This window comes from Pygoscelis adeliae, unplaced genomic scaffold, assembly GCF_000699105.1.
Source record: "Pygoscelis adeliae isolate BGI_AS28 unplaced genomic scaffold, ASM69910v1 Scaffold315, whole genome shotgun sequence".
Taxonomy (NCBI): domain Eukaryota; kingdom Metazoa; phylum Chordata; class Aves; order Sphenisciformes; family Spheniscidae; genus Pygoscelis; species Pygoscelis adeliae.
Genome location: NW_008824865.1, coordinates 1,565,798 through 1,577,841, shown reverse-complemented (window position 1 = coordinate 1,577,841; position 12,044 = coordinate 1,565,798). Strand labels below are relative to the sequence as shown.

General features: G+C 37.1%; 1 protein-coding gene across 1 annotated transcript in view; it reads left to right on the top strand.

Moving 5' to 3' along the window:
- CERK (ceramide kinase) overlaps positions 1–12,044 on the top strand; it is a 40,255-nt gene that overhangs the window by 11,697 nt on the left and 16,514 nt on the right. The window contains exons 7-8 of the mRNA XM_009324396.1: positions 9,378–9,472; positions 11,228–11,380. Coding sequence (XP_009322671.1) covers positions 9,378–9,472; positions 11,228–11,380 — 248 coding nt within the window. The remainder of the gene's footprint in view (positions 1–9,377; positions 9,473–11,227; positions 11,381–12,044) is intronic.

Sequence of the window (12,044 nt, the reverse complement as noted above, 5' to 3'; positions counted from 1 at the left end):
GGGTTAACTTTCAGTTTACTTTATTCATTTATTCTTGAAATTTCTTCTCATTCATAACTTCTTGAATTTAGGCCTAAGTGTAAGATACAAGCAGTGATATTCCATAAAGACACCTAGCTAGAGCTGTTTGTATCCCGGTATAATTATTGTCCACGTGCAATTTTATTTGGGAAGGGTACTTTGTAAAGGAAATCAAATCTTAATGTGCAACTTTAGAATTTAATTACTTTTTTTGTGGCTTGTGTGTTAATACAAGATAAGATGTTGACAGTAATACCTTTGCCCATCTGAACACATTGAGTGACATTTACTGAACAGAGACTTAGCTGATAAATATTTTTCCAGTTCCAAATGCTCCACAAATATAGTTAGAGTTGTATTGAGAACCTCCCACTGGTCTGGCAAACTCCAAACAAATGCTAAAATTTCTTCTCTTCTTTTCTTTTTTCTTTTATTTATGTATTTCCCCTCCCCCTCCAGTTGACATCACAGAAAGCATAAGGCAACTACAGCTGAGGAACAGCCCTCAGGTTCCAGACCACTTTGCAGTTTCTGCCCCTTTTTAGAGGTGCTATACCTTCACAGGTCTCAATGTCAGCCACTTTTTCAGGCAATCCTGATGACTGTCATTGAGAGGCATTTGAGAGAAATTCAGGTCTTTGGTGATAAACTTACTTTTTTGTTGACCATAGGCACTCTTTGGATCAGTCTTGCTGTTAAATCTAGTGTCCCAGGTGTTACCTCACCCTGCCCAGTTGGTCCCCAAGATTCCTTCAAAAATGGACTTACAAGATGACTCTCTCTTCCAGGACTGGATTCAGTGTTGCAAGTCTCTAATAGCATCTGCAATTTTGAGGACTCTGTGGAAAGACAAATGGACAGTTCAGTGTCTTTTCTATGCTGTTCTCTTTTTCTTGTCAGATGCTTGAGATTTGAATTGAAGAACTGGGATATTAAATAAACATTATGAGCTTCTTCTGACTAGAACTAAAACACAGACTTTATGAGAAAATTTAGCACGGGTTATAAAAATACACCAAGTGAAATAGTATATTTGTACCCTCAGGCTTTAGGTGACTAATTTTATACTCATTACATCTCTGTGAAGAATGTATCCAAACGGTCTGAATTGTTGCTTGGAAGAAGCTTAACCCTTTCTGCTTGCAGTACAATAAGGGTTAGCTATCTAAAAGTTGCAATGTGAATATCCCCTTATGGTTTTTCATTCTCCTTGTTAGCTAGCACATTAAGGGTTCTGTATAACAGAATTACTATATTTAAGTATATTCTGATTTTGTTTGTTAAAGGTTTGTATTCAAATCAGTTTGTATAATAAACTTAACAAGAATAGAATTTGAAGTGCTCTACCCTTCGTTTCCCTTATTTGGACTAAAGGTTTTTGCTTACATGGTTAGTTTCAGAAGATTTTGCCTACTGGTGATGTTAGTGACCGTAAGAAGATACAATTTGAAAAACAGAACCTCAATATTAAGAGCTATTTCGTTGTCCTTAGGAAATTAACTATAAGCATGTTAAAATTGAAAGATTAACCTTGCTTTTTCAACAATTTCTTAATGCATTTTTTCCAATTGCAACCAAAAAATATGATCTTCGCTGATATTTTAATATTGCTAACATGTATCAAGTCACTTTCTTCTCTTACATACTTCAGTGTTTTGTTGTTGTGTTTTGTCCGTTGTAGCTGTTTGCTGTTTGAATGTATACTGCATGCTCTATTCCTTGAACTAACATGAGGTACAGCCTTGTAATCAGTGCTATGATTCAAATATTTTCTCCAAGTCATTATTCAGATCCCTCAAAAATTATTTATAATGGTGTATAAGGAAGCTGGCCTTGAAGTTCTATTAATTAAGTTTTTGGAAGTACAGAGGATAATATGTATCTTGATCTGTGTGTATATTGTACAATATTTAAAATTATCTGTTACTGAAAATATGGGAAAGTGCTTATTTACTGAAAAAGGGAGTCAAATCACTGAACAAATCTTAACCCTTTCTTAATACATCTAGCCATCACAGGGACCTTAAATTGTGTATGAAATAGCCAAACCCATGCATTGCAGGGTAGTCAGGAAGGCAGCAAGAGGTTGGTTTTTTGGTTTTTTTTATTTGTTTTGTTTTTTTTTTTTCCCCAGCCCTTGGTGAAGCTGGTCTCTGTTCATTTTTCCTTGATGTAATGAAGGTCTGACCATGTATTGACTCCAGCAGATCCCCCAGCTCCCAGACTAGTGCAAGAAGTCTGTTCCAAAATAAGTGAGATCCTTAAAAAGACTTTGGTGTTGTTTTTTTTAAACTAAACTGACAGTCCTAAAAGACATCAAGTCAAAAGGAATAATGAAATATAAATCATGCATCTAGAAAAACTTCATCATTATGCTCTTTTTAGTTCTTTATAACCAACCTTTTTCTTAAAATCCTAAGAACTCATTAATAGATATTGAAAACAAACACTACCCCTAGTTTAGAGATTAAGTTCTAAAGCTCTCTCTGTGTGTCTTCTGATACATGGAGACAGTTTACTCAGTGAGGACCTGGGATAAGGTGACACTGAATCAGTGGTTTTGCCTTTTTTTATCGTTTAGTACCTAATGTCAAGCTGTGTTAACATAAACACGGCAGGTTGTGGTTTGTGGTTGTGATTAAACAGTGTCTGTATTCAAACTAACACTCAATTCAGCAGACATAATCTTTGCTCAGAAACTGTCAATTTATTTGTACAAAGGTTTGAAATTACAAATCAAAGAGATTTAATGCTAAAACACTCTCATCTATATGACCCTTTTTGAGTAATTAGCCTTCTCATAGGCAGAATCCCAGTGTGCAGGCTTCTTTTTTTTTTTTTTTTTTTTAATGTTGGGTGCTTCTTGTAAATCATGATTCTGACTTTCTGGAGCAAGCCCCTGCTTGGGTCCTTTTTTTGGAACGGATGTGTCTGTTTCCAAACAGTCTCTTTCCTTAGTGTGTCTTCTGGTTAAAAAATATCATTTATTCTTATGCTTTATGGTATACTCTCCTGGTTTCGGCTGGGATAGAGTTAATTTTCTTCCTAGTAGCTGGTATAGTTCCATGTTTTGGGTTTTATGAGATAACTTGTGGTTTTATGGACATGAATGAAGGCTTCTACTCAAATGGCAGTTTTAACTTCTGAATTTCTTAGTTGCAGCCATTCTTCAAATCTGCCAGTGTAAATTGACTGATTGCTGTTGTAAACAGATTTGCTGTTCAGAGTACTTAGAGGTTGTAGCAACCTGACGAAGTTTTGCACTGCAATGTGGTAACTACAAGTTAGTGCACCTACAAAAACTTTTGTTTAGTTGTTACTTTGTCCTAGTGCCATCTAGCCTTAAAAGCACATTGAGCCATGGTTTCTCACTGCATTCATAGTGGTAGTATGCCTCCATAGAACTTAAAACCAGAGAATTGTTTCTCTTACAACATGTGGCACTGAGGTTTCATCCACATGTTTTAGTATTAAAATTATACCCTCTGGAGTAAGCCAAAGTAATTCATTCTTCTTACTAAACCTGGCATAGAACAGGAGGACAAAGCTGTCAAGTGCTGTCGGAGGACTCTTTAGTAAAAGAGAACAGATTAGATTAAATACTCTTATGATCTCGGCAGGTAGAAAAAAAGATCCTACTTCATTCCGTGCTGTGGCATGATATTAATGCATTCATTCTTCCAAAAACCAAGTCTGCCAGCCTACCCTGGGGATAGGGGAAAAATCTTCCAAGTCCTAGGGAAGATTGAGTAAAGTGTAGATACACAGTGTCTAATTGCTATAGTGATTTAGGCTTCTAGTGTATCCAGATCCCTCTCATTTTTGTTGTGGTCAAAGTATGAACTCTGTAATGTCTAGGATTGAAGCATGCAGTATGATTATAATCAGCATGTTGATATGTAGCTGTAGAAGTTAAGAACGCTAAAGACAGCACAGGCTTCTTATGTGAAGGTAGTACAGAAAAATGGCAGAGGATTCATTCACAAACTTAAAAAACAGATGCAAGTAAAATCATGAAGCGTGACTGGACTCTTATACTACTGCCATCTAGGCTGTAAAATTTCTCTTTGAAAATGCGTTGAAGCGTAGCGTAAAAAGCTATCTAATTCCTTTTTTAAAATTACTCTGTGTCCACAGTCTTCTCTGTTGTAATATTTAATGATCTTTGCAGTTTAGTTAGCATCTCATTTCAAGGTTCAGTATATCCAGTTTGAAATCTGAAGTGCAATGTTTTGTGTTCCTCTTTCAGCATTTTAAATTCTGCAATGACAGTCTTAGAGCTAAATACTGTATTTAATATGGTGGGGCTGCTGTGAAGACAACTAAGTCAAGATTACTTTTCCCTGTGATGTTAAATTCATCTCTTAAATTTGCTATTATTGTATTAATCCGTTTTTGTTGTACTGTGGTACTGAAGTTCTGCTGGAGTGATTATCTACCAAAAAAACCCCAGACCAAAGTCCTTCTGAACTGTTCCTTTTTAAGCCAGTCTGTCATTCTGCAGATGTTGAACTTGATTTCTTGGTTTCTGGATGCAAAAAGGAAGGTGTATAAAACTTTGGGTAGGAGCATGACTGTATGCCCTGGCCATTCATCTCTCCCTGTAACAGTAGCTTCTCCCCTTCCTTTTGAATGTGTCAGACCCTTGTCATTTGAAAATCACTTCCCAGAAAAGTCACCATCTAGATTTTTCAAAATACTAAATGCTGCTTGACCAAGAGTTAGCATGACTCACCTGATACTTCGTTTGAGGTGACTACATGGCTTGTGACTTCAAAAAAATACTGCAAACATACGGGACCCCCACTGAAGTTGTTATTCTACCTGTTTGCAGTACAGAATCCTGTTGCCATACTAATTTGTCTCTGAGGATTCTGGGTGTGCTGTGGGAGCACCTGCCCCTGTCAAGGGTTTCTCACATGGAGCAATGCTCATGAGCACTAAAAGTATTTCTATTTCTTTATTAAATACATTCTTTTCTATAGGATCGGCATCTAGCTGACTGTTGCTTCTGTTATCTGCTTAGTTTAGTACTTCCAGTTCTTTGGAATATGTTTAGTCTTCCATCAATAAAAGCACAAAAATGAATACTTAGAGCCCACAGCATGCATGTGTTTTGGTTTAAGAAAACTTAGTTGTAAGTTAGTAGTCTAATAATTTTTCAGATGATTAATTGTAGCACATTTTTTTTTTTGGTCCACAGAATCAATGGCGTGCACACTTGCATACAACCAGATGATTTACATGCAAAGGGGAAATCTGGTGATTTAGCTGTACTGTATTCTGTGTAGTGCAGTCCATCACTTCGGTTTCTTTAATCTTGCTTTAGCAAATATGTTTTATGGGGAGTACATACTCTTTTTAAATATTTTAAATATATATCTTGATCATTTCTCCTTGTGATTAATTGAAAGATTTCCTTGATAATTTTTAAATCGTTAAATTTATTTATTTAAAAAAATTAGTGTTTAAATTTGGGGAGGGAAAGAACATAGAAGAACTTGCCTATATAACTACTATGTGGCTGTATGATACCTCCTAATAACAAACTAACTTTGGGGAAAATAGGTAATGAAACAGGGCTCTAGTGTACATAACGTGTGGTAAAGATTCAAAGCCATTATACTTATTTTAACAGAGACTAGCTGATGTGCCTTCCACACACTTCATATTTTCAGTAGGCTCTTCATATCAGAATACCTGGGATGAGAGCTTTCTTTAGCTGGGAGATTTCAGATATTTAGTTTGGGATTCAGCTATCTACATATGGTGGTATGGTGCCACCATCGCTGAAATATACTAGCCCTATGCAAGACAACTGTTGTACTGGAGTAGCAGTTGGAAGCCAAGCAGAGTAATCTGCGGCACTTGAACACTGGTGGTTGGTGTCATTTTAGGTAATGGAGTTACTCTCCTTAGGATGAGTTTCAATTTGAAATCGATACTCAAATTTTCATGCTTACATTTAGGTGTCTGCAGGTGAGATGGATATCTAAACTCATGTTATAGCCGGAGGGCATCTGGTCAATCCCATCAGTAGAGCCTGTAGATCTTGTGTTGCATGTGCCTGTCTTGTGCAGTTGTCTTATTTCCTAAGGCCCTTCAAATGAGGCCTGTGCATGAGTACCTTGAATCAAGCTCAAGCTGCTGCGGCCGCACCTCGAATACTGTGTTCAGTTTTGGGCCCCTCACTACAAGAAGGATGTTGAGATGTTGGAACGTGTCCAGAGAAGGGCAACGAGGCTGGTGAAGGGTCTGGAGCACAAGTCTTATGAGGAGCGGCTGAGGGAGCTGGGGTTGTTTAGCCTGGAGAAAAGGAGGCTGAGGGGCAGGCTGCCCAGGGAAGTGGTGGAGTCACCATCCCTGGAAGTATTTAAAAGACGTGTAGATGAGGTGCTTAGGGACATGGTTTAGTGGGCATGGTGTTGTTGGGTTGATGGTTTGATTTTGTGGTCTTGTTCCAACCTTAATGATTCTATGATTCTATGATTCCTGACAAGATCTCCTTGACCAGAATGTGGAAGCTTTGACATAGTCTGCGGTGTTACATGTACACATGTAGCTACTTCAAAGTGTCTTAACCTGAAACTTAATCATTCCCTTGCATGCTGATTTTCTTCTCTTCTAGCACACCAATGCAAAAATTAGTTTCTACGCTGAAGATCTTTCTTTTTTAATAAATTAGGGCTCAGTTAACAAGCAGTCCAACTACTTAGTTCACACTTGCATGTAGTTCTGTGCAACCCATAAAAACCTCTTTTATTTTCCTTCACTCAGGCTGTTGCCCTTAAAAATCCCCAAAGAAAATTGGTTTAACCAGAGCAAGCAACATCTACCACCTAACATTAGTCAAGAGTCGTGCTCTATGAAAGCTTGCCCAAATTGAGTGCTCTGGCAATCCTAAGCTATTAATCAAGGGATATTTAGTCAAGCTATATTTACATTCTAATCCTGCTTTCCATATCAGATTTATACTGATGAAATAAGCTAGATTTTGGTAGGGTTTGTGTGTGCATCTACTCAGAGTGCTGTTTCAGCAGTAGTAGATTCCAAATCTATTCAAGACTCACCTAATGGTCTGGAATTCCTGTTTGGTTATGAAGTATTCAAAGAGATTCAAATCCTTAGTCATCGTGAACATTTTTGTGACCTTTAAACTAGTACTGGTAGGTTCATGCTTGCTGTGGCGTTATGACCAGTTATATTCTCTTGGAATGTACAAAGGAATGATACCGGTTTTGTTGCTCCGTACTACTGGCTCTGAGAGAGAAAAAAAGGATATTTTACTGTTTGTCGTTGGTACTCCATGGGCACGTCTGAGAAGGAGGGATGATTTGACAGTTGGTAAACACTGTTCGTGTCTTCCCCAGTCTCCTGTTTTAGAATCTCAGAATTAATTTCGGACTTCAGATCTAATTTTAGCCCTCCCTTGATAGTTAAGGAATAGAAATGAAAATAAGTTCTATAAAATTGCCCAACAGATAGATCAGCTTTTAATTGACTACAGAAGAATATAGGGAGATAAGCCTCTGGTGTTAAAATGTGGCTTGCATGAATTCCCCTCTTCTCCTCCCACCTATAGTGTAATACTACTTGGAAGCTCTGTTTACATCGAGACAATGTGACTAAGGTAATTCTAGCAGCAGAATGCAAACAGATCTTGAAGAAATGAGAAAGGTTGTAGGAAATGTTAGGCTTGTATTTTCAGCAGTAAAAGTTCAGGTCCAATCTTTTAGTGGCTATTTTTTTGTTTGCTTGTTTTTCTTTTCAAAAGTAGTGAGAGTTTTCTGCCTAACTGAAATTCCTGACTGTAGGAGGCAAAATGAAACTGAAAAAACTGGCAGTAAAGCACAGCTTCAGTATCTGAACTCTACTTAATATTTTCTGCTATAAAACTCCAGATGTGGCATAACATCATCTGCGTACCTTGTCTGTTACAATACTGAGAGAAATTGGAGTCCTGTTTCCTGTGCAACGGCATATACTTGTAATGGTACACTTGCATCATCTTGAACCTCACTCTTGTAGAGAGAGATCTCTTTAGTCACACTGTTTCTTTTGTTCTACAGTTCTGTTTTATATTTACATTCTCTTTAGTTGGCTCCTGGAGCTGCTGCTTGTTCACTGTGGCAGGCTTCTGTATAGCGTCTGCTTGATAGAAGCTTCTCTCATGCCCTTCATTGGTAGAGAAAGTGGTGCCCATTTCCTGAGAAGTGAGTTGGAGGGGAAAGGATTTTCTTTGCTCCTATTGATAACTGTGTATGCCCTGTCTGTTTTCAAAGTGCGAAAGAACCAAAGTGGATTTTAAGTAGTGATTGCTCATTCCTCCATTTTTAGTTTTCTATTTCAATTTGATTAAGCCTCAGAAATTATGTACTCTGTATCTGAGCTGCTTTACTTCTAGTGTATCAGCAGCAAATCTGAGAACATATGTGTGGACAAAGTCAGTTTTTGTTTTCAGATATCCAGCTTGATATTAAAGGAATTCATTTTCAGGGAAGGGATGGGAGAAACGACAAGATAAATTTGGAGTTAAATGCAGCAACAAAACTGCTTCGATACATCTGGCCCTGACTTTCAAGTGCCTGCTGCAGAGTAGGATTCAGAACCCTACATTAGGTTCTTAGATTGCTTTTTTTATAGGGATCAGGGAGAATTGCCTGTCTCTAAACGGCACCTAAAATACTGAGTGGACATACCAAGTGAGGAGTGGCCTGAAGGTAGTTAGTAACAAAGACAGAATATAGGTGAAACCTAAAGCTTCCCCCCTCTTTCTTCTTGTAGGTATTTTGCTCAAGACTGTAAAGGCACATCTCTCTTCACTTTTCTCCCCTATCTATAAACTAATTCCTGAAAGCAGGTATTTACTAATTTTCAAATAATAGAACTAAGCAGGAGTTTCTGGTTTAAGATGCAGCTGGAGGAGGAGGGGATGTTGACAGTCTGGAATTTAGATCACTCCCCCAAAAAACAGGAGACCAGTCAACTTCTTTTCATGAGATCTCAATGAGTGAGAAATCTTAAGCAAAGGAGAATCAGCATTTACCTGCCTTCCCCTCCGTCCTTAATTGATATAAAAGCTGTAATGTAATCCTGAAATCTTGCATGTGAATTAACTTATTTCCTTTCACTAACTGCTATATATTTATTGCTTATATAGTGAAAATCTTTGTACTTTGTATGGAGAGAAATAAGTTCTGCTTGCTGGGGGGGGGGAATGTTACAATTTAAATAATATTTGTATCCTTATATTTACTTTGTTCAATAAAATAGAAAGGGGCAGGCCAAAGGAACATAATGCTTTTATTTGGAGGATCATGCCAATAATACTTGTTTTGAAAAGATATGAATTAATTTCTAGGGTTTTATTTTTCAGGATCAACAGATTGCATATGCTATTCAACTATTGGCATTTCTGATCCAGTAACATCAGCTCTTCATATTATTGTAGGTGGGTGGTCACAGTTTGCTGTTTTGTTATGAAAATGATTAAAATAGCCAGAAATGGTAATTTCATTTAGTTCTTTCTAGATGTTTGTGAAATATAATTTGAACTTAATGGCTGAGTTGAAATACGATGTTTTTGTCTGGGATTTAAGTCTCTGGTTTGAAATACAGAACTGCTTTCTCTACTGTAATTCATTGTTTTCGAGGGATCATAACGTTTTGAAATTTTATCTGGTGCGTAGGTTTTCATGCATTCTGGCATGCTTTTGAAAATAGTAAAATACAATAAGCAGTTTAAGTTGTTGGGGTGTCTCTCTCTGAGAAAGCTATGACAAGTGCATGTACACTTGAATAGTACTATTTTGTACTAGTTGTGCAATTGTCCTGTGCAGTTCAATGCTTCCACGCCAAGTTAGAAGTATGGCTTCTGCTTGACTGGAATTAGGTGATAATTCCCCATTTTTGCCATCTGTAAGTCATATATTTGAGGAGGATCTAAGGAGGAAAACAACTACTCTTCAATAAATGCTTTTTGATATGTTGTCAGTAGGGATGCTGACATTGCCGCTTCTCAAAGTCCTCTAGTAGTGGAGTCCCTGAACTGCACGGGGGCTGAAGGAGACAGCTTGACATATTCAGTGCATTGTGATTTCTGATGTCCATCCTATCTTGCCACATACTGAAGAATCATAGTCACCCCATAGTCATCCAGTTCTTAATACTGAATTTGAAAAATTGTGCAAGATAGTCTTCAGTTATAATGATGTTGCGTAAGCATAAAGGATAGAATTTTGAAGTGACAATTATTTCATTATCACTTGTTACTGAGTGCTTAACAGTTGCAGTTTTAGGAGCTGGTGTTGCAAAGGTTTACACATGTGCTTCTCTACTACTAACCTATGGTTAAATCTGTTCAGCTTATGTAGAGTTTAGGCCATTGGACTAGGATTAGAGAGAGAGATGGACTTAGTATATCATAGTATTTAGCTGAATTATTAAATGTGCATATATACACATGCATTTAGATTTTTTAAGAGTGTTTCTCACTTACGTAAAGGGTTCTTCACAGTAGTCCATGATGGAAGGATGAGAGACCATGGGCATACAGTGAAACAGAAGAAAAAAGAAAAAAAACCAAACCAAACAAAAAACCAAACAAGCAAAGAAACACCACCCCCACCCCCAAAACCCACCACTACTCCAAAGTTTACACTATGAGGACATCAGAGAGGTGGTGTACCACACTCTTTGTTCTTAGGGATTTTCAGGACTTGACTAGATAAGCTCTGAGTCTGAGTAACCTGATCTGACCTCATAGCTGAACCTACTTTGAGTGGGAGATTTGATGAGAAACCTCCTAAGGCCCCTTCCAGCTTGAATTATCCTCTGATAGTATGACATATAGGATTATGCAGTATCTGGTAGATGTACAGATACTGCATTGATCTCTTCTATAACATCCCCTCCTTTACCACTCATGGTAAATGAGTGTAAACTCTTCATTATATTTTTAGCATACCGGCCTTTCTTCTCACTTAGTGCTTAATGCTTTTTAGATATTAAATGAAACTAGTATTAAAAATTTTTTCCATTTCTGCATGTATACGTCATATATCCATATATATTTCTTATGTATGTTAGACATAAATACAACATATTTCTTTATTTTTAAAAAATTTGTAATGTTAAAGTTGCTATCATGTTTGCAGCTGCAAACAAAATAAGCCTTAATAGAAACTTGCACTTCTAATCTTCATAGGTGACTGTCAGCCTCTGGATGTCTCTTCTATACATCATAACAACACGTTTTTGAAGTATTCTGTATCATTGCTGGGTTACGGTTTTTATGGAGATATATTAAAAGATAGTGAAAAGAAGCGGTGGATGGGTCCAATGAGATATGACTACTCAGGTAACTTGTGTAATTATTACATTCTTTTGTCAGCGTGTAAAAACCGTATTGGAGCAGTTGATGTGCTCTCTCCAAACCAAGCTTCTCTGAAGCTTTTAAACACAAGAGGCAGACTGAACCTGATTTTAAACTCCTTGTGGTACCAAGTACATTGGATCACATTATGTAAAGCTCCCTAACTTGGGGGATAACGTTAACAGTGTGCTCATTAAAGCTGTGTTGAATTTGACTGTATAGCACAGTTAATATTTTAACTGTCAGTTAATTTATGAAGTATTTTATGAGCTTTATAAAGAACTAAAAGTTTATATTGAACTATTATAAATTATGTTGGAAGCAACCCTAATTCAAATTTGTTTAATAAGCTTTTTTATTAATAAAATTGCTACTGCTGTTCTGTGTTGTTAATAGAAGTGTGTTACTATATGTCACCTAGTGAAAGCTGCCTAAAAAGTAATATCTTTTCTGTGCTATTAATTTTTACTTTCTTTTCGATCAGTTAGAGATAGGCACTCTGTCCTGGACTTTCGGCTGATGGAGTGAATTGTTAGTTTTGTCCTTCCAGCACTGCTTATGGAGAGAGCTGAGTGGTTTAGCCTAGTTAGCTAGTATTTGGACAAATCCTATGCTACTAGAAGGTATTTTTTGCCTTCTTTGATTTGTT